The sequence below is a fragment of the Sceloporus undulatus genome, chromosome 9 (assembly GCF_019175285.1).
Source record: "Sceloporus undulatus isolate JIND9_A2432 ecotype Alabama chromosome 9, SceUnd_v1.1, whole genome shotgun sequence".
Taxonomy (NCBI): Eukaryota; Metazoa; Chordata; class Lepidosauria; order Squamata; family Phrynosomatidae; genus Sceloporus; species Sceloporus undulatus.
In genome coordinates, this window is record NC_056530.1 from 24,461,664 (window position 1) to 24,484,124 (window position 22,461).

General features: G+C 46.0%; 1 protein-coding gene across 1 annotated transcript in view; it reads left to right on the forward strand.

Moving 5' to 3' along the window:
* CEACAM5 (CEA cell adhesion molecule 5) overlaps nt 1-17,943 on the forward strand; it is a 35,764-nt gene extending 17,821 nt beyond the window's left edge. Inside the window, exons 8-13 of the mRNA XM_042438819.1 lie at nt 4,169-4,444; nt 5,305-5,568; nt 9,373-9,505; nt 11,022-11,074; nt 12,870-12,901; nt 15,232-17,943. Coding sequence (XP_042294753.1) covers nt 4,169-4,444; nt 5,305-5,568; nt 9,373-9,505; nt 11,022-11,074; nt 12,870-12,901; nt 15,232-15,354 — 881 coding nt within the window. The 3' untranslated portion in view covers nt 15,355-17,943. The remainder of the gene's footprint in view (nt 1-4,168; nt 4,445-5,304; nt 5,569-9,372; nt 9,506-11,021; nt 11,075-12,869; nt 12,902-15,231) is intronic.
* The last annotated feature ends 4,518 nt before the right edge of the window (nt 17,944-22,461 follow it).

Genomic DNA, 22,461 nt, shown 5'->3' on the forward strand with positions numbered 1-22,461 from the left:
TGATGATGATGATGATGATGATGATGATGATGATGATGATGATGATGATGATACAGATAGAGAGGATTAGGATAATAGCAGGAAACGAGTTTGAAAGAGATCCAAAACATGGTAGGAAACCGGCTCAACAACTAAAGATTTAGATCCAGCTTAATCCTTTGTTTGCCAACATGAGATTCCTTGAAACTGTAGCATTGCCCTTTTCAACTAGCTTAATTGTTGGTTTAACTCTTGAATAAACCATTGCAGAGGGATATATAGTTCACCCTACCTCAACCAGCTTTCAGTATAAAAAGGGGAAGTTTCTAATCCTAACAGCTGCATGCATACATACACACACACACACACACGTGTGTATGTTTTCAGGTGTGAGGGGAAACAGCTGCTGAGATCTCAGAAGCCAAGATGAGTGGGATTTCCAAGGGCTTTGGGGGGTTGCCTTTCCCCCTTTCATGAGCAGGAAACCCAGAATAATTTATGCAAACCACAAATGGCAGGATAAGTTATGCAAATGAAATACAGCAGGCAAGTTTGCATAACGGTACTACAGAGTTTCCAGATGCAAAGCTCTTGCTGTGTAACATCCCATCCCAAACACAAAATGTTGCGAAAGGTGTAGGTTGCAACACCTCCTTTTTGTAACTGCCCCATGGCTTCCCCACTGCTATTCCTATCTTAAATGTCTTACTGATGGACTAGATGCGCAGTGGGGGTTTTTATTCTTATTTCATCCGTAGCACCTAGAGCTCTCCATCTGGGCACATCTGGCTCATGGAATACACCTTTCCTTGGAATTCCTTTATATGATCCCACTTTAAACAAGATGCCTTGTTGTTAGCCACATTTTGAAAAAATTGAAAGGCATTTGAAACTTCACAATACAAATGAAATTACAACCCACATGTGTGTTAAAAGGTTCTTGTTTAAATTGCCTGCTGGCAAAAGGAGAGCAGAGAAGGGCACACCTTAGCCTCTTGCAGAAGACAAAGTTTTCTCCAAGGATCTCAAACCTTGGGCAGACTCCTTTAGGGAAATTAAGGCCAAGAGGTGAGGTGAAAAGTAAATGCTCCCTTCCATGCACATCCATGTCCTCCATCTGTCAGTCCCCAGGAGAGGCCACAGATGCTTTCCAAGAAGAGGGGAAGGGGACATGCAATTCAGACCATGGAAAATCAGCTGGTCTTGGCATAGAAGAGGAAAGAAATGGGGGGAACGCTCCTTTTCCTTCCCCTTGGAGCCCAGACCAGCTACATCTCCATCAAATGAATTCCTTCCCTGTTGTTACCTCTTCCTAGGGCTGGAAACAGGAGGTTTTGGATGAAGCACAAAAGAATAGGGACTACTGTATATACTTATATATAAGTCTAGGGATTTTAGTCAAAAAATGAATCGACTTATCCTTGCAAGGCAAGCACTCTCATAAAACTGTACCTTAACTCTCATGAAAATAGGAACCATCTCCTGGTGAAACGCAAGAGTGGGATCTCTCCTGAAAGCACTGACCTCCCTCTACTCTTTCATCCATCAATCCATCCTTCATTGTGAACACAGTTATGCCTCCTGCAATTTTGTTACTTCTTTGGCATTGTTTGCTTCATCCTATAGATCTTTTGTTACGTGACCCTAAGTCTTACTCTCAATCTATCCACAGGTCATATCAAAATCCATAATTTTGGCTCCAAAATCTGCCCTCGGTTTATACATGAGGCTGACTTACAATCAAGCATATAGGGTAGCTACCTGCACCCCATCCAAAAAATAGACCACACATACATGGATGTTATTATCAGTCAATCAGTCGTTTTAAATACAGTATACCTTTTCCCCAAGACTGGGACTCAAGATGCTGGCTGTGGTCTTTCAGATAATCTGAGCCTCAGCCATAAAACTGGACTGCCCTGACGCATCCGCATGCCTTCCGCACATCTCAGTCTCTGGTGACATTGCTTGTTTATGTGAACGGATCTCACAAAATAGCTCTTGTGGCTGGTCCCTTGGTCAATGGGGTTTGGGGGCCTTTTAGTTCTAAGGAAAATCCAAATCCCAGCTTCGTTTTTGTTTCTAAGTCATTGGGTGGTTTCCACCCGGATTGCTGTTGTAAGTTTCCATTCATGATATTTACGGGATGGAGTCCAGGACTTTGTACCATTGTCAAGTTGCTTCCTGGCAGCAGAGGCTAATTGTATGGCTAAATTGAAAGGGAGGTGCCAGCAAAAACATGTATTTATTTGAAAAGCAAAAGCAGCTTGGTTCCCCCGGTCTGTTTGCTCTGTCATTCCTCTTCCTGGAATCTGCACATCTCTCCTGTGCTTGCCTTGCTTTCTGCTCCGTCCTTTCACCTGTGCTTCACCCACCATCTCCAATGCCCAGTCCCTTATGGATGAGATCCTAAGGGTGCTGTTGGATTCCTTGCAGAGATGTCCATCGCTGGTCCTTTTACATCCATGGCTATCGCTAGTTCTGCTCCCTTCCTCCCTGCTTTCTTGCATTTGTGTCAACAAAACCCCCGCAGTGAGAAATAGCCTGGCAGTTCCTCAGTCACACTGGGGAATATTTCAGCTGATACCATCATGTTTTACTGAGAATGGTGTGTGTAAAGCATTGCATTGTTTTACTTAGGCTCTGTTTCTCTCTCATGCATAATGTCTGTACAATATCATCTCTTCCACTGTATTCTGGCTTCACCAATGCAAGCACAGCTGCTTTTGCACTAAAAAGGCACTGAAGAAATCTCAACAATATACCAACCAGCTGACCATTGCTTCTTTTGAAGTTATTTTGAGTGTATTCATATACACACAAAAAGCGAAACAAGAGTACACAGGCAAACAGAAAGAGTGAGAGGATTCAAATGCAAATATTGCAAGGAACATGCCTCTAGAAATCTCCTGGGATTGTGCTTTGCTCTTCCAAATGTCTTGCTCCAACTTGGAGATGCCATTGCCATCCATGCAGAGCTCAGACCCACTGCATCTTCATGGTTTTGGACAGGGCACAAAATGCTGGAGAAGAGCTCCCTTTTTAGCCCCTTCCAAAAAGATATGTAAGCTACACTTGCACATGTGTTTGTCGTCAACAGGATCCCATCCCCTGGCCCTTGTCCCATTTTTCTAAGAGGTGGTGCCAGTCAGGATGGTGGCAATGAGGATGAAGAGATGGGACGCCAAGAGCATTCCCCCTTAAGTCCTTAAAAATAAACATTTTGCAGTGTACCAAATGTATATCTCTTCACCAACCAAGTTAAGGGGTGTTTACCCAGCGGCACCCAAGTTGTTTCCGTTAACAGATGGAGGCAGAAAAAATCCTCCTGTAGTTATCTTCAGCCCCAGCAGTAAAAATGCAATACTAGCAAATTAAATAGCGAACAACGTGCAGCTGCCTTGTCATGCCACCCAAAGTCCCTTCCCTGTGTCATATTCAGGGCATTTATGTCCTCCTCCCTTCCTTTGGCTGCCATTGTTCTTCACAGGGACAAAAGATAGACACTTGAGCACTAATGAGTCTTTAAAACAGAAAATTCATCGTATTAAACAATATACTCTTTTAAAGACCCACAAAGAGAGAAGAACGCCAACTTGTATTCTCCTAACCATCTCCAAGGCACAGCAGTTGATGCAGTTTGAGTGTTCGTTCCAAATCACTTTCCCCTTGACTTTTCTTCTTAAAGATTGTCAGATCACAGGCCTGCAAAATTGTTATGATTTTTTTTTTAAATAATGGCTTCAAGAAGAAGCTTTAGGGTTTTTTTGTTAATGCTTCTTCTTGAGTTCCTTTCTTTCTCTTTGCCCTTGCCAAGAAGAAATGGCACCAAACTGTGTCCCAGCACAAAAGATGCATGCACACACATTTCCTCTGTTTGTGTGGCTGCTTCAAACAGAGAAGGGCATGGCTCAGAAAAAAAAAGAAAAGAAATCAAACCCATGACCTTGTTGATGTTCAAATTCCTTGAACGCTTCAATATACAGATAGATAGATATAGATATACTTTTACAATAGCTGGATGTTGCTCTGGAAACATAGTCCAGCAAGTGTCCAGAAGGCCTCCCTTCTACCCCTGAAGAGCGACCCAAAGGTGGTCTTTCTTGATGGCCAACCCAGATGGGACCTGTCTGGACTCGGGGCCCACATGGACACAAAATGGATGACTCTCTTTCTGTTTTGTGTGCAGAAAAGCTCTCCAAACCCACCCTGTGGCCTCTGTCATACATGCCCCTTGCGAACGAGGATGTCCTCTTGCAGTGCCATACCTCCAGCAGCCCTTCTGTCAGTGTCTCCTGGTTCAAGGATGGGAACCCTCTTCAAGCTGCTAATGCAGTACCTTCTGGGAATAACAGAAACCTTACTATAACTGACTTCACCAAAGCGGATGATGGGAACTATTCGTGTGAGGCCAGTAATGCAATCAGCAAGGAAAGAAGCGACCCCAGTGTCATAACTATGGCATGTGAGTAACCCCATCCCAGTTTGGGTTTGCCTTTGCTTTGGAGGGATTAGTGGGGTCATGGGAGTTAGATCCCACTTCCAAAAGGAGACCATGGAGCTCAGACCTTTCTGGGGTTTGCCAGCCCTCCCCTTTCCCCATCCCCACACCGCATTTCCCCAATGCTTTCATACCATGATGTGTGAAGGTAACTTCTCAGCTCAGAAATGAGGAGGAAAGCATCTCACAGATACTCCAAGGCTGCTCCTGCACCGCGGAAATAATGCAGTTTGGCAACACTTTAACTGCCGTGGCTGAATGCTATGTGGCACCAGAGCTCTCTGACAAAGAAGGCTAAATATCTCGTGTGTGCTGTATGCCTTCAAGTCGTTTCTGACTTATGGTGACCCTATCCTGGGGCTTTCTTGACAAGATTTGTCAGAGGAGGTTTGCCACTGCCTTCCCCAGAGGCTGAGAGTGTGTGACTTGCCAAAGGTCACCCAGTAGGTTTCATTGCCAAACTGGGAATTGAACCTTGGTCTCCAGAGTCATAGGCCAAATCTCAAACCACAACGCCATGCTCACAGAACTACAAATCGCAGGATTCTGTAGCATTCAGCCGGGACAATTAAAGCAGTGTCAAACTGCTTTATTTGTGCAGTGCGGATGCAGCCCAGAGGGCACTCCCTTCACTGATAGTTCTGAATTCCCATATGGGCCTCAACCACAACAAAGAGAGCCAGAAGGAGCCAGGGAGCCCTGTCACAGAAGAAGCTTTGCTCCTGACCCCAAGGAACCAATGTACAGGAGCCAGGCAACGAGGGTGACGCACCCCTTCTCTGTTTCCATCCCTGTGCCCTGATTCTCCTTCCTTTCCTTTCTAGATGGGCCAGACCATGTTAAGATCAACCAGTCAGGAGACATCTCCTGGCCACTAGGAACCCATTTGGTTCTGCTGTGTTTTGCGGACTCCAACCCAGCGGCGCAGTTTCGGTGGTTTTTCAATAGTACTGATACGAAAGTGATGGAAGAGACCTTCCGCATTGGCTCCCTGACCTGGGAAAATGGAGGGAATTACACCTGCCAGGCTCACAACAACAGAACCAACCTCACTGCCGCAGTCTCTGTCACCATGAAGGTGACAAGTGGTGAGTGTCCAGGACTGGCTGCAACCTGTCCCATGTTTGAGAGGCCATCTTAGCTTTGGCTTTGCAAAAAGGTAGCCCCCTTTTTAATATCTGGAGGCAGGGGTTATATTCAGAGACGTGGCTGGTGTTTGAAAGTGGGAGAGAAGGATAGGACTCAGGAGAAGCTACTTTCACTTGGGTTCCATTAAAGTCATCAGGACAAGCTGCAAGTCCTGTTGAATTCGGTGGCAAATGACATGTTGTTGTTGTTGCTGTTGTTGTGTGCCTTTAAGCTATTTCCAACTATGGAGACCCTAAAGCAAACCTATCAGGGGGTTTTCTTGGCAAGATTTGCTCAGTGGAGGTTTGCCATGGCCTTCCCCATGATGTAGTAGTGCAAGTAACCAGATCCAACCTGTTGTCTTACTTAAGAGTTACCCTTTGAGGGAGGGCTGATTGTGTTCCTGTGCGTTTATTTGCTTGCATTAACATTTATGTCCTACCCTTTGGGATGAAAGGGCCACTCTGAGCAGTTTATGGTGCCGTAAAAGGCAACGTGACAACATTGGATAAGGCATCATCAGAGCCATAAATCCCTTTTTTTGAAAAAAGAAATCAAACTTTAACTATTGCCTGGTGTCAGGTTGGACACGCAGGCTTCTTGATAGATAGAGGCGTTTGGGGTTGACGAGGGGCATAGAAACCCTAAAGATATCCCTTATTTTAAAAAATGGCAAAAGCCAGGTTTGCTTTTTGCACCTGAAAGAAGTCCCCTCTGGAAACCTGGGAAATGTTAATTTGTTGTCTGCTCTATTTTATTGTTTGAATGTTAAGATGTGTTTGTATGTATTGTGTTCAATTATTTTTGTAGAATGTACGCCATAGGCAGGTTGTTTTATTTATTCTTAATTGATTCTATGTACAACGCTGTGTAAATTTAGATCACTTTCTAAATAAAGCATAATAGTAACAATAATAATAATAATAATAATAATAATAATAATAATAATAATAATAGCTGCAGTCCAGTGAAAGGTTTCTGGCACCGCGTTCAGCAAGACCTGCAATCCAACAGTTCTGACTTTATAAAGATGACATGGAATTTATTATTATTACTATTATTATTATTGTTGAATATTTTCAAGCGGTGGGTGCAGAATCCGTGGTACAGAGGGCTGGCTGTACCCTTACATTATGTTATTTTTGAAAGGCTTGGAGGTTTTGTGGCCTGGTTTCTATGCTGTTCCTTCCCAGCTATTGCTGTGTCTTCCCAAGATGGAAAGTTTCCGCTGTTTAATCCCAGTCTGTCGGATGACAGTAAAAGGACCAGAGTTTCATTTCTAAAAAACCGAAAGGCAAATGCTGGACTTGGTCTTGAAGGCTGGAAAAATCTGTGGCAAATTTATTTGGGCAAATTTACTACCTATCAGTGGAGGTGCAAGACTTGTTTTTGGAAAGGTCAACAGTATTGAAGTGTGTGTGTGTACCTGTATGTATGTATATGTGTGTGTACTTGTCTGTCTGTAGAATTCAGAGACTAAGCAGTTTGTCACACTGGAAAAAGAAATGGGATATTAGCACTATGCTTCCACCAATATCCCATAATTGTCGCGCAGTAAAGCAATGCTAATCCCACAATGTCACATGATGTCATTATTGCACAATTATCACGTGAATAAAGTAGAAAATCCTGAAAGTAAAAAAGCGGCGCGATTTGCCACTTAATTCAAGGGATAATCGCGCAATGACGATGACGTGTGAAAAATGTCACATTATTGCGTGATACTCACGGGATATTGCTGGAGTATAGCGCTAATATCCTGTTTCTTTTCCGGTGTGATAAACTCTATAGCCGGGTTAGTCTGCAGAATCAGGATGCAAAGGGATTGTGTAGTTCGTCTTGGAGACTAACTTTATGAAAGAAGTTGCAGCATAACTTTTAGTAGACTTGGTGTGCTTCTTCAGATGCCTCTAAGGAAATAGGCCTAGTCTACAGATATTTATGTTAAGGCTTCTTTTACACAACACATCTCTGTAAACAGCCACCCATCATAGCATTTTGTCTATGTATATGAGCTTGTTGTGTCTTCCAGCGCAGCACTGGAATTGAAACTGCTGTTCGGCAACTGTGTGCCTTAAGCCAAAGTCCCAGCGGCCGTATGGCACACAAAATGGAGTAACAGAAGTCTTTGTGAACTGAAATCTCATGCTCACAATAGGGCTTCCCTCATTCTGCCCTTGAGCGCATACAGATCTCAGGTCACGCAATCCCTGACTCGCTTCTATACAAGCCCCATAGGACATTTAATACTGTGCAATATTTCCATTAATTTTGAGATCATTCTGTAAGCTTTCCAAACTTCTTGGTGTGGTAAAGTGGAACGTCAAGGATTTCAAACAAATAAAATGTCACACCGGCTGCTTATGACGCCTCTGCACACACTGTTCCTGTGCTTACATTTGGGCATCTCCAGGGCATGGACTCAGGCAGTCATAGAAAAGAGTGTCATGTTCCTCTTCAGTCTTACCTACTTCTTGTAGGAAACGTTTAGTATGAAGAGAACTAAAGCATGCTCAGCTTTTAATAAACGAAGCAGTGTGTCCACGTTGCTGTGGGAAAGCAGAGTTTGAAAGGTACAAGTGGAGTGTCCGGGTTGCAGATTGGCAAACTGGTGCATTGTTGTTTCATGCTGCCTCTCCCACACCCCCAAGGCATTTCTTAATCCAGAACTCCCTCCAATCCCTTATTGCAAAAACACTGTCATTTGCACAGAGCAGAAATGGAATCCTCTCTTTGTGGTTGAGATGGTTGTTTTTCTTGTGTGCCTTCAAGTCATTTCTGGCTTATGATGACCCTCAGGTGAACCTATCATGGGGTTTTCTTGGCAGGATTTCTTCAGAGAAGGTTTGCCATTGCCTCCCTCTGAGGCTGAGAGAGTGTGACTTGCCCAAGGTCACATAGTGAGTTTACAGAACCCAATGCTCAAACCACAACCCCACACTGGTTCTTATCCCCTGAAACCTACATATCAGCAGCCTCTCTGTGGGCAAGATGGAAAGCCCCATCTCATATTTCCTTTGCAGTGTGGGACCTGCTCTGCTGCATCTCCTTTTCCCATGGTGCAGATTTTACCTTGCACCTGAGAAATCCCCTCTGGAAACCTGGGAAAGAGCTGCAGTGTGGTTCAAGGTTTCTGGCACTGCATTCATGCTCTTGATGAGACTGGCAACACAACAGCTCTGACCTTATAAAGATAACACGGAAACTGAGCAATCAGTATGATAAGCAGTGTCTGGTCTCCTGTGTAATCTGCTGTGGAATACATGTTTGTTTGTTTGTTTTAAATCTTTGTAAGCTGCCCTGATTGCATCTCGTAGAGGGACGGGTTATAAATGAATTTTATTATTATAATTATTTGGCACCAGAGTGCAATCTGTTCCCCAGCAATATTACCCTGTGAGACACAGGGGTTATCCAGACTATGCTATTATAGCTGTTTGATCCCACTTTAACCATCATGATTACATTCTATGGAATCCAGTAATGACAAAGGGCACCCTAAAATTCCCATCATCTCTCCCATCAGTTGTGGAAAGAGAGATTTGAGGAGTACTTTTACAGGAGAAATTTAGGATGCATCCACAACTTTTTATCATTCCAGCACCATGCTTTTTTTCTGAGAAGGAACAAGCTGATTGCTTTTACAAACGAGGAGAGCTCCTCTGAAGACTGGTCCTACGTTCACGTGATGAAATGGGCAACGAAAACCGGGGGCCACATGCTTTCCAAAACTCACCCCTTACCTTCTCCTTCCCTGTTTCCAGAAGCATGTCCCGGTGGCTGCGTTGATCCTGGCCTCTCTCCCGGAGCCATTGCAGGGATTGTCATTGGCTGCCTGGCCGCAGTCATCCTCATCGCTGGCCTGGTGTATTACCTGTGCACTAAGACGTCTTTGGGGTAAGTCCCCCTGCTTCTGGTCTCCTCCTTTTGCCCAGACCCCCCTGGCTTCTCCAAGACCTTCTGCTCTCTGGCTACCTGGTGTATGGTTGGGCTTCTTTGGGCACCTTGGGGTTTGAGGCTGCTTCACCGGTGGATTTTTTTTCTTTCCTGGCTCTTTCTATCCTTGCTAAGAGTCCTGCCCCACAGGGGTCTTGGAAGCACTGAGCACGAATCCTGACACCTTATGCCTCTCTCCCACACCAGCGCCAAAAGGTAAACTAGAGTCGCAAGGTTTAAGAAGGAATGGTCCCCTTGAGATGCTTTGATTCAGTCAAAGGGTCTGGACATTGTTGGACACCAGCTCCCAGAACTCCTTGCTTTCCATTATACTGACCAAGGATGATGGCAGCTGCAATCCAACAGCATTTGCAAGGCCTCACCTTACCGACTTCTACTTTGAAGGGGAGACATTGCAACAAATTAAATTATCTTTTCTTTTCTTTCTTTTTTTAACTTGCCTATCCAAGGCTCAGGATGTTGAGGCAATGATGTTTGGGACTTAACGTTCGCCTTTTGTAATCTTTAATTTCAGATGCATATTGTAGGGGAGAATCAAGTTAGAACAATAATTACCAAAATGAAAGAGAGAAAGATTCCCCCCCCCCCCTTTTCTCTCTCTCTCTCTCTCCTGCAACCTTTTGCACACAGTGCCTTGGAACAATGCTTTCTCCAGGGCATCCTAACCTTTGCCAGCCACTGGAAAATAAAACAGTTGGAAAATCCAAGCGATCTCTGCCATCATGGCTGCTGATAGTGAGATCACCATCCCCGCCAAACCTAATGCCCATTCCCACACCTGACTCTGAACCAGTTCCAACTTTTGATGCCCAAACAGGGCTGCAAAATGTGGAAGATCACTTGAGTCCACCCCTTGTTGATATAATAAATAATAAAGCCATGTTTGACCACTGCTGGCGGGAGGAGAGGTCCGGAGCTGGATGCATGGAGAATTACATTCTGCATGCTTTGATGTAAAATCTTAGCCAGAGTTTTGGGAAACTTGGATGTTTCCCAAGGAAACTAGGGCTGCATCTGCACTACAGAATTAATCCAGCTTGACACCCCTTTAATTGCCAGGTGGAGCCTCCCTTACCCAGGATTCCAAAATCCAAAACTGTCCACATTGGGGGGTGGCTGAGATAGTGACACCATTGCTTTCTGGGGGGTCAGTGTATGCAGACTTTGTTAAGAACAATTAAAAGCCTCCCATGCACCCCCAGGGGCTGAAAAGCAGATGCACCCCATCCATAAGCTTTTCTCTGCAAGTAACATAATCCAGCAGTGTCCACAGACAGGTCAGGGATGGTGCAGAGTGGTTGGGACTTTTTAAATCAGAGGCAATGAAGAGGGATGAGGTACACATTCTTGCAGATGGTTCGCGGATAGCACAGCGCACAGGGTAACAAACTAACTCGGTTGTGGGGAAAGAGCCCTTCTTGTCTTTGGGATCACCCAGTGTCTGCTGTTTACCTAGGAGAACGGAGCGGCACGCATCCAATGGAAACATATCCTCGGTGCCCGGCCACAGTGAGTATCAGCCCAATGGGCCGGGCCAGGCGCAGCCTTTGTGCATGCCGTATGCTCTATGCTGCTCTCACTATTACTACCACCACCATCACAAGCTGCCCCATAGGTCACTCTAAGTTTGCAAAAATTACTTTTGTTGCACTATAACGCCCAGATGCAACACCACCAGCTATTCTGGGATCTGTAGCCCAGCAAGAGTAACTTTTTCCAAGCCTCACACTGTGGTGAAGCTGCAGAGACATTGGGTGGTGGTTTCTGTGCACTTACGTGCCAGAGGAACATGGGTGTTGTTACCCAATGGAAGTAACTTTTCCAAGCTCTGACATCCCCTTGTTGAAGCTGCAGAAAAGTTAGGTGGTGTTTCCCATGCACTTTTCGTGCCAAAAGAATGTGGGGAAGTACAATAACATCCAAGAATCCATGCCTCTATGGGGCCAACCAAAATGTACAAAATAAAATGTTGCAACCTTTCAAAGCTACACTGGCTTCTTCATCGGGCCAAGGTATTAAAAATTATACCAGAGATTTACCTTTTTAACACCTTTGCCTGATGAAGAAGCCAGCAGAGCTTCTGAAGCTTGCAACAAGTATTTTGGACATTTTGGTTGATCCAATAAAGGTATCCCTGTTTTGTGGATTTGGGATGTTGTTGTACTTCGCTCCATGGCGGCATTGATTCAGTGGGTCTGCTCTTGCCGGGATTACCCATAAGATTTGGACATTTTGCATCCTCAACCCAGATGCATGATGGGAAGCTCCTACGGAATCTTTTTTGGTGGAAGGAAAAGGGCAAGCAAAGGAAGGACTTGACCGATTGTCTGTTCCTGGTTCAGGGTCTCTTCTTCCCTAGCCCCCTTTCTGCTGCCAAGGCCTCTCCATTGCTGGGAAGGAACATGGGAAGGACGGTACTATTCCTGCCAAGTGCTGTTTTTGTCTCCCTCCTCTGTCATTTTTCCAAAAGCCTGCATGGGTCAGCTTCTGGGATTCTGCTGCAGCAACTCTAGAACATCTTGATGGTGGAATTCACATAAAGGGTTTTCTTTGGGGGTGATGGTAGGGTTGCATAAATGGGTCCCTCTCCTTTTGGGAAGTGCCACCCCAAGGCTATGGGGTCAATGCCAGTTCTGTGCTAGCCCTATGCCTGCTTCCTCCATCATCCCTGAACTTGGGTTTGAAGCCAGAGAATTGCAAGATGGAGGGTGGAAGCCAGTTGCCAGCCCCTCTCTCGCTGCAACCCACACTTGGAGCACTAGGTACCCAACGCAGGTAGGAAAGGGAAAAACCGGTGGGTGAAGGGAGATGGAGTGGGGAGAAGTGGGGAAACAGCTGGGCATGAGAAAGAAGAGGTTTAATTCCCCCCATGCTTTCCAGTCCAGTTGCCAAGCTGGTAGACTGTTCCCACGTTTACTCTGACCTAGATCCCAAACTCCAAGCGGTTTCCTGAGTCTTTAAGAGTTGCATCAAAGAAGATGGTTTTACTTTCTGGCTCTTTGTTGTGGTTGTTCTCTATGCAGCGCTTAAAGGGATCTGGAGAACCCAGATGCCCAGGGGAGACTCCTGGCAGGTTTCCTTTGCCCTGCCCTGGCTTCACTAATCCCGCTTGTGCTGCTCACACTGCCTGCTTCCACTAACCCAGTGGGCATCCGTCCCCCTTGGACCCAGGAGCGGTGGGGAGTCCCCGGGTCTTCCTCAGAGGTGGCTCACGCTTGGCTCGGTTGGGCTCGGGTGCGGGTTCTGCCTGTTGAACGTTCCCGTCCCCTGATTCTCTCTCTGTGTCCTGTCTCTGTCATTTCAGACCAGGGCGCTACTGACACCAAGCCCCGAACGGTAAGGATGGAACTTTTATGGAAACCTTTCACATTTTGGACTCAGGAGTTCTGCTCCTATCTCTGCAATGGTGCATTCAGTGTGGCCACATGAAGGGGGTTCCTTGCAAAAGAGTTGTGCTCTTGGCTATTTGGGGTTTATTAGGGAGGAAGCCAGCATGCTTTTCAATGCCTGTGCACCCCTTCTCCCCCCAAAAAGAACCCAAACAGAGATCACTTCCCTTTCTGGAGGTGGGAAAGTCTAGATAAAATTGAAAATGTGGTTGAAAGTACTTGAGAATGTGGTAGCCTTGTGGACTTTAGGAGACTATGTTGTTTATCACACTATACTCTTATAGTGCTACTATTCCACTTTGACTGCTCTAGCTGCCTCCTGTTGCATTCTGGGATTTGCAGTTTGAGAATTCTAAATACCCCTCCTTAAAACTGCAAATCCCAGAATGCAACAGGAGGCAGCTAGAGCAGTCAAAGTGGAATAGTAGCACTATAAGAGTATAGTGTGATAAACATCTATGTCCACTCCTGAGAAGGAAGTAGAGCCCTGTTGCAGTTTTATATGCATACATGCATATGTGTGTGTGTGTCTGGGTATATGCGTGCGCGCGCGCATGTGTGTGTATACAACTGTTTTATTTGGTTGCCTTGAAAAGCATCGCTGGTTGTTACAGCTCAGCATTTTGTCCTCCAGATATTTTGGTCTTCAGCTGAAGCAGAACCCCTGACCCTTGGCCAAGCTGGCTGATGGTCCTTCTGGCAGATGAAATCCAAAAACAGGTGGAGCTTTTCTGCACAATCCAGTTATAGCACAATGAATCCACTTTAACAGCCATGGCAAAGTCCTGTGGAGTCCTAGGATTTGCTGCAGAGCCTCACCAAACTACAGATCCCAGGATTCCATAGGATGGAGTCATGACAGTTAAAGTAGAATCATACCACTACAATTGTGCAATTGGAGGACCAAAGCTTGGGCACGACTGCCATAGATTTATCTGATATTTGGGCATGAAGTCTTTCTAGAAGATGCTTTTAACCTGCAACCCCCCTGTTTCCTTCCATGGGTTTTCATGTGGAGGTTAAGGAACCTAGTGACACCTTCCATTTCCCAATCCTATGGGTCTTCCAGTGCTTTAGCCATAATTTTTCCATTTTATTGCCAGTCAGAAAAAAACCCTGTTAAGAGGAAGGATAGATAACCAGGGTTGTTTGGATTACAACCTTCCAACTGGAAAGAACCATTGCACATGGTGTCCAGTGTGTTCCTTGCACAAACGCACAAAGTCACTTGGCATCCTCAGAGTCCCTGGATTATAATGTCCCAGGTGTCCTGGGTTCTAATCCCAGCAAGGTGAGTCCAGTATAGCCCCAGACTGGCACTGGTGGGGGGACAGCTTTTTATCTCTGGGGTAAGTTGGGTAAGTTGGTTGTCTATTCTGTTGGCCATCATGTTACAAGGAGAATTTTTCCATACACCTAGCATAGATTTGAAGGGAAGTGCTCATTTGTTACCGATCCAGAGGGAATTTAATCTGCCTTCCGCAAACTGATTTCCCCGGGAGACATCAGGGTTGCTAAGAGATATCTCTTCCCCCCCTTTGAGCCTGAGCACCTTTTCTCGCCCTTCCACAAACACAACTGGATTTGCCACTTGAAAAGTAAAAACCCATAAAGAATACAGTAAGCACAAGAGTTAATAATATAGTAATGCAAGAAAGAGACATTTCAGGTATGCTAACAGAAAGTTCAAAGAGAACTAAAATGCAATCTCAGTACCAATTTTTGCTTGCACTGTGAGATTTATTTCATTGGTAAGCAAAGTAAAATGATGTTACACAGATGTACTTTACAATTGTAACAACAACAACAAAATAGGGGAGGGGGACTAATCCTTGCTCCTGGGCCTTTAATCTGGAAATTTTGAGGACCCAACAGAGTTTTAGGGATGAGGCCCTTAAAAAAGGCTGAAAGTCAGTGAAGTGCAGTCAGCATAAATAAAATGGTTTTATCAAATGTATAAATCAGTGAGCCAATGGTTGCAGGTCACCCCAAAAACCTCAGTACTCATTGATGAGAGATGCTCCCAGAGTTTTGCATGCTCTATTTGGATTGTTATCATTGTTTGGGAAATTTGGACACTGTTGTTTTGCATGCTTTTTTTAAAGTTATTATTTGCACAAGGGGATGGTCTGAGGCTTACTCAGTGGTGAACCTGCTGCTTTGAAAAAGAGAGCGGAGACATGGCGGAAGTTGGGAGATGGGGCCTGAACCCCACATGGCTCCTGCCTTTCGCTGCCTTTTTCCTCCAGTGACCCTTCCGTCTCCTTCTTTTTCTAGGGTGAAGAGGACATACAGTATTCAACACTAGCCTTCAATGCAAACAGTCCTCCCCAACCAGCCCCTGGGGCTGGCCAACCTTTGGACAGCAATATAATATACTCTGAAATCAAGAAGAAATGATCAGGGATCGGGGTTGGTGGCTTTTAAAAATAATCCTTGTCTGGGCTCTCTTAGCGCGCATCGTCTTTCTACGAAGATCCACCTCTGCTTTTCCTCGCCGTGAATTTGTGTGCCAGAGGGCACGCAAGGGGGGAAAGGAAAAACACACCCAAAGACACACGTACGCACATGCACACAAGCAAACCGCTGTGCCGAAGAGGAAGGACAAAGCAGGGTGAGCAGGATGCTTCCCCCTGCAATGAGTTTTCTCCAGTTCCACCCACCCAGCCATCCTCGAAGCTGGGAAAAAGGGAAAAGGATCTCTCCTCCATGCCCAGGCTCCTGGTGAAAGAAAAGGACTGGCAGTGGAACCTAGCAATTAAAGAGCAGGCCTGTTGTTTGTGCCCACAAGGCACCAGGGAAGAACAGGGCAAGGGAGAAAGCTAGCCACAGTCTTTCCTTCCTTCCTGCAGGAATTGCACCTCTGCTCTCATTGCTCCCCTCATGCTGCCATTTTGGTTGCAGGACCTGGTTGTGCCAAACCTCCTCTTCTCTTGGACTTGTCCCTTGAGTTTAGTGTGGACGCTGTGTTTTTTGCTGACCCTACAAACGGCAGCAGAGAGGAGATGGACCTCAGTCTCCAAGGGTGACTTCCAAGAAAGTGCCCAGAACTGCTCTGTTTGCTTCAAGAAACAGACCGCCATCACCTTCCAGTATGGAAGTTTCTGAGCAAGTTTATTTAAGTCAAGAAGTCCTCCCAAGGTGACCTCTTTTGCCCTGCAAACTTTTTTTCTCTCTGTTTCTTTTTTGTGCAAATGTGTATTTGAAATCTTCCCATGAGTCAACATGTGGGCTTGAATCACTCAGGGGTGTTTGTGCGTGTGTGTAGCCTGGGATGTGCAATGACCAAAGGGTCACTCTCATGTTTCTATTTTCCTTTTGTCAGGTGAGGCTAGAATTCCCAGTTTCCTCTAAATTAACCCACACAAATCCAGTCCCAAGCCCAGTGCTTCAAAAGCATCAAGGTGCCCTGCAAAAAAGCAGAACCAGACAGATTGGTTAAGTTGGCAAGGTTGCCCACACCAAGACCACAGCATGAGAACATGGCATGCATGCAACGGCATTAAACCGATGCATATTCCCAGGTTTTTCCAGCTCAGAGGTGTCTCCTGCATCTAAAGCAGGCAGATTTTCAACCTTTTGTTATCCAGATAATTTGGATTTCAACTCCCAGAAGCTCTAGTCAGCTTGGCTGATAGGGATTCTGTGAACAGAAGGCCAAAGACCAAAGATGGAAAGCCAGTGGTCAAAGGCAACACTGCAGAATTAAAACAGTTGGACTCTGCTTTAAGTGCCATGACTTAAAATATCCTGGGATTTGTAGTCTGGCGAGGCACCAAAGCACCCTGAGAGACCAGGCTCAACACCTCCCCAAACTACAAATCTCTCTGTAGGAGAGTCATGGCAGTTAAAGTGGGGCCAAACTGCTTTAATAATGCAGTGTGGATAAAACCTAAAAGGAAGAAGATGGTAGGTTGGGGTACTACTGGTGTAGGTTTGATTCCCACCAGCTCCAGGAACAGGGAGGCATGTCCTGGGTCCTGTTTGTGGACGGAGCACTGGGTTTGGGTGCAAAGGGCCCTAATTTGGATGCCCAGCCATGATGCTCACAAAGCAAGGCTCAGGGTAAGCTGTCCTCCTCTCTTGAGCTGGCCTCTCCCCTCTCCTCAGCAGGGTTGTTTTGAAGCTGCTGAGGGAGAAAGATATACAGCCTGGAGCCTTTTGGGAAAGACTGGAAGGAGAGAGATTAAAATTAAATTAGTTGCAGTGAAGGACTCAAGGCATGCGTGGGAGTGCAGGGTTTTCCCTCGCTGCAAGGAGTGCACTTTTCAGTCGAGTTGTTTTGTTCAATGCAACGAAGTGTGGGTTGTTTTGTTCAATGCAACGAAGTGTGGAGAGAGACAGAGGGAGGGGAGCAGAGGGTGATGGCCACTGTGTGGTTCTTCTAGTTTTGCTTTGGAAAACCAGAAAAGGCCTTGCAGCCAGATTTGCTAAAACACTGTCCGAACTCTTGAATCCAAAGTGTGCAAGATATGCGATAGACATAGCAGAGTGTCTGGAGAGGCGGGGAGTCACTTTTCCATCATGCTTGGGGTCTTTCCCTCCCCGTAGTGTCTCTCTTTCCCATCTTTGGCTGAGAGTCAGTTGCCCTGGGGCATGATAGCATCTTGTACTCTCTGAGCCTTGCAAATGGCCGGGTGTGGCATGTTATTCACGCAAAGCTTTGTGGACAATGGGGCAGTGTTTGGAAGAAGCCTGGCACTCGCAGCCCAAAATGAACCCATCCATCCTCATTCACCTGGCTTGGAAACCCCACGTGGTCACACTCTGTGCCCCAGGGAACCCCTTGCAAGGAAGGCCGGTCTCCCCGCTCTTGGGTCCAGCTGGCCAAGGGTAGTTTTTGGGGGGCAGAGCATAGGACGGGAACTGGGATTAAATACTGAGACAATTATTGTGCAGGGGGGGAACGGGTCTGTTCCTTTGTTGATTATATGTATTAAATCAATTTTGTTTTTAATAAAAAAATTGAAATAAATTAAGGATCTAAAAGGTGTGTGTGTGTGTGTGTGTGTGCGTGCATTAAAGTTGCAGAAGAAGAGGAGCAGGAAACCTGCAGGAAGACTCTGGCTGGGTTTTGGGGGCCACACACACAAAGTGATCAGATGTTCTCCTTTTCCTGAAGGTGAAACTATCACGGGGTTTTCTTGGCAAGGTTTGTTCAGAGGGGGTTTGCCACCATGGTCTCCCTCTGAGGCCAAGAGTGTGACTCGCCCCAGGTTCCCGAGTAGGTTTCCATGGCGGAGTGAGGATTTGAACCCCAATCTCCCAAAGTCCTACTCCAGTGTTCAAACCACTACACCGTGCAAGCACTATGCAAGGTCCAGAACATTTCTCATAAGGTTCCTTGCAAGGTCTAGAACATTTCTCGTAAGGGAAGGACGGATGGCATGCACGACTACATCCAGCTGTCTGAATTCCTCAGCCAAGATAGCCAAATGAATTTGTTTCTGTGGGTTCTTTTGTCTGGCCTCCTGCACTTGTTGGACTGGATTTGCATTCTGGGGAGGGTTTGCATGGTTTTTTTAGTTTGCCAAGCAAACAGAAAGTCACAGGGCAACTCTTCCTGTTGTCACAGCTGCATGCCAGCGAAGGCTCCACCTGTGAGGTTACTACCTGCTTGCCAGGGTTTTTCCCCTTGGGCAGGAGAAAAGGAGGGGAGAACCCTCGTTTCTATGGATTTGCACCTCATTTTGACGGTGGAACATTGACACCCCAAAAGCATAAAGATCGGGTTATGTGCTGTCAAGTTGACCTGACTTACAGTGATCCTCTCCTACAGTTTTGTTGGCTGGATTTATCCAGAGGAGGGTCTCCATTGCGTTCTTCTGAGGCTGAGAGAGTGTGACTTGCCCAAGGGCCCCCAGTGGGTCTCTGTGGCTGAGTGGAGATTTGAAGCCTGGTCTGGTATGCCACAGGGCATACCAGATTGCATCTTTTAGAGGGGCAGGATATAAATAATTGTGTGTGTGTGTGTATATATATTTCAAATTAAGTGTGCCATTGCCTTCCTCTGAGACCAAGAAAGTGTGACTTGCCCAGGTTAACCAAGTAGATTTCCATGGCTGACCAAGGATTTAAACCCTGATATCCTCAAGCCCTTGAGACCAGGTTCAATTCCCTTACTAGGCCATGAAACCCACTGACCTTGGGGAAGTCACACTCTCTCAGCCTCAGATCAGGGCAATGGCAAACTTTCTCTGAACAACTCTTCCCAATAAAACCCCATGATAGGGTCTCCATAAGTCAGAAATGACTCAGAAGCACACAACAACAAATCCTGGAGCCCTACATCCACACTCGGACCACTACACAACATTGCCTTTTACCCCAACCAGTAAATCTCTTTGCCCTGCCCTTGCTATGTACTGTTGTGCATTGTAAGGTTCCCTTCTCCGCTGCTGAACTTGCCACCCGTGTCTCTTCAAAACCAGGCTGCTGTAAGGAAGGGGTTAGATTTATCTGTTGAATTTCTGAATTTTCAGGCTCACCATAAAAGCAGATCCTGTTTCTCCCTTGCAACACACAAAGCAAGACCAGTGGTGAAGATTAAACCAGTTTAACTTCAGCCACCGTTTACAGTGTAAACACTTTTCCTGGAACAACCTTCCAGGCTGAAAACAGGGAGGCATCAGGGACATTATGCACCCCATGGCATGTGCAACTCAGTGTCCCCATGTGCTCTGTATGCAGAGTTGGGTGTCACTTTCCCCTCACTGGGTTCATTTTATCCTCTGCTTGGTGGTTCTTTGGGGTGCAAAAGACCCCAAGCAAAAAATAATTGTTCAAATCATGCTTCTGGACAAAGGCAAAACATTTGTTGTTGTTTTTCTAAAACTGGGACATGTTTTACTGTAACACCACCTAAAGTTTTCCTGATGCAAAAGCGTGGAGACTTCTTGAGAAATGCAGTGTCCTCTGCCTGACAAAGAGGACTGTGGCCTCACAAAGGATGGAGACATACTGGATTTCAAAGGGAGCATCTTTCTGTGTTGCAGATGGATGTTAAATTACCTGGACTTTGACTTTACTACTCTCTTAGTAGCCAAATGGCCAGAAGGAAGAGGTGCCAGCCTGAAAGAAATACCCCTCCAAACCACCTGAACTAACAAAAACAGCAAAATGCAGGCCTAGAACTGGCATCTTCTTTTTTTATCTCCTGTATGGTTATTAACACTTTGCCTGATGAAGAAGAAGTCAATGAAGCTGTCAGTATCACTGTTTGGTGGGGTTTTTTTTAATGTTACTGCATTCAATCTGTAAAAGAGTGAACCCCAGGGAGATGTCAGATGATGCTTTAGCAACCAGGAGTGTGCAAATGTAACTCCAATGGAGCTGGAGTGTGCCAAAGTGTGCTAGAAACCATGTGCCACCTCTGGGAAACATGAGAAAGATTGGGTTCTTAAAGTAAGACAGCAGTGGCTGACAGCTTCCATGTCAGTGGAGCAATGAAATCCAGACCAGGTTTTGGTATCTGTCTCTGGTGCTGAACCTGTTTGGGAGGGTTTATTATTATTATTATTTTTATTATTATTTATTATTTGTACCGCCCCTGGCAAACCAATCCGGCGGTTAACCACAGTAAAATAAAATATGACAATTAAAAACACGTTATCCTTCCCCCCTTAAGACAGTATTAAACGTCTATTAAAACACAATGTCAATGCATAAAAACAACAATTAAAAACAAAAACCCTGATATCCCTCTGTTGATCCTCGACTATCACTAAGATGGGGCCACGGGAGGAATGAGGGAACCTGGGAACCTGGGCCGGGATGGTTAATCTGGAAAGGCCTGCCGGAAGAGATCCGTCTTGACCGCTTTTTTAAAGCTGTCTAATGACGTTATCTGACGGATCTCATCCGGCAGGTCGTTCCAGAGTTTGGGGGCGACAGCAGAGAACGCCCCCCGGGAGGTCGCCGCAAGCCTAGATTTTAAAGGCTGCAGTAAGTTCCTCCCAGAGGACCAGAGAGCGCGGGGAGGATTGTACGGGAGGAGGCGGTCCCTAAGATAGCTTGGACCCAAGCCATTTAGGGCTTTAAAGGTGATAACCAACACCTTGTACTGGGCCTGGAAGCTGATAGGCAGCCAGTGGAGGGACCTCAAAACCAGAGTAATGTGGTCCCTCCTAGATGTTCCTGAGACAAGCCTGGCTGCCATGTTTTGAACCAGCTGTAATTTCCGAGTCAAGCACAGGGGTAGCCCCATGTAGAGTGCATTACAGAAGTCAAGGCGTGAGGTTACCAGCGCGTGCACAACCGTCTCGAGATCTCTTACTTCCAGAAAAGGGCGCAGCTGGCGTATCAGCCGAAGCTGATAACAGGCACTCCTGACCGTCGCATTTACCTGATTTGTCATCAGGAGCGACGAGTCAAGGAGCACCCCCAGACTGCGAACACAGTCGCTGGAGGAGAGTGTGACCCCATCCAGGACTGGAGGTTGCAACCCAATTCTTGGTTTCGGGGCCGCTACCATGAGCACCTCCGTCTTGTCTGGATTCAGTTTAGCACCTCTCTTAAAAGCCTGGGTTAAATAAAGCTTAGGATGGAGTCACTTTCCCAATAACAGGGGAACCCACCAGACTCCGCTCGAAGAAAAGGAAAAAAGAAAGGAGAAAAAAGGGGTACACCTTTAAAAAATAAATAATAATAATAATAAATAATAAAAATTTTATTTATATACCGCCCTTCCTGAGATCAGGGCGGTTTACAACATAAAAACAACACAGGTTACAATAAAACATCAAAATTAACTACACATCAATATAATAAAACAAGATAAAAGCCCCGTTAGCCAGTCCTCTTGCAGAATACGAAGGAGGGGAGGCCTACTAGGACTCTAATTGGGGGAATGCTGTCTTAAACAGAAAAGTTTTTAAATCCTTTCTAAATTGGGCCAGGGAGGTGGCCGAGCGGAGCTCTGAGGGCAGCGTGTTCCAAAGGGCCGGGGCAGCGATGGAGAAAGACTTCCTCGTCGTAGAGGTAAGCCTAGCCCCTGGCACCCTAAGTAATTGCTGCCCAGATGTTCTGAGGGTGCGGGACGGAATGTACGAGGAGAGGCGGTCCTTCAGGTATCCTGGGCCCAAACCATTTAGGGCTTTATAGGATGGGGGGACACCTGATTTGACAACAGTACATTGGAAAGGGGTCTAGGAGTCCTAGCAGACCACAAGTTGAACCTGAGTGAACAATGTGATGCAGCAGCTAAAAAGGCCAATGTGATTCTAGGCTGCATCAATAGGAGTATAGTGTCTAGACCGGTCTCAGGTTTTGACCCAGAAATCTCAGGGCCAGGGAGAGCCCCGACCCGGCAACCCTACACAAAGCCTCTGTTTAGGAACAAACACAAATTTTAAAAATGCTGTAGTGTATACATAACCGGTTCAACCTTGCTAACATTTTGTTTGCATGTTCATCACTGCCATGGCTCAGGAGGCGTGCCACGTGCATCCTTGAGAGAGGTTTGCGCCATGAGCAACCGAGGCCCTGAAGTGCAAGATCTTTCCTAGG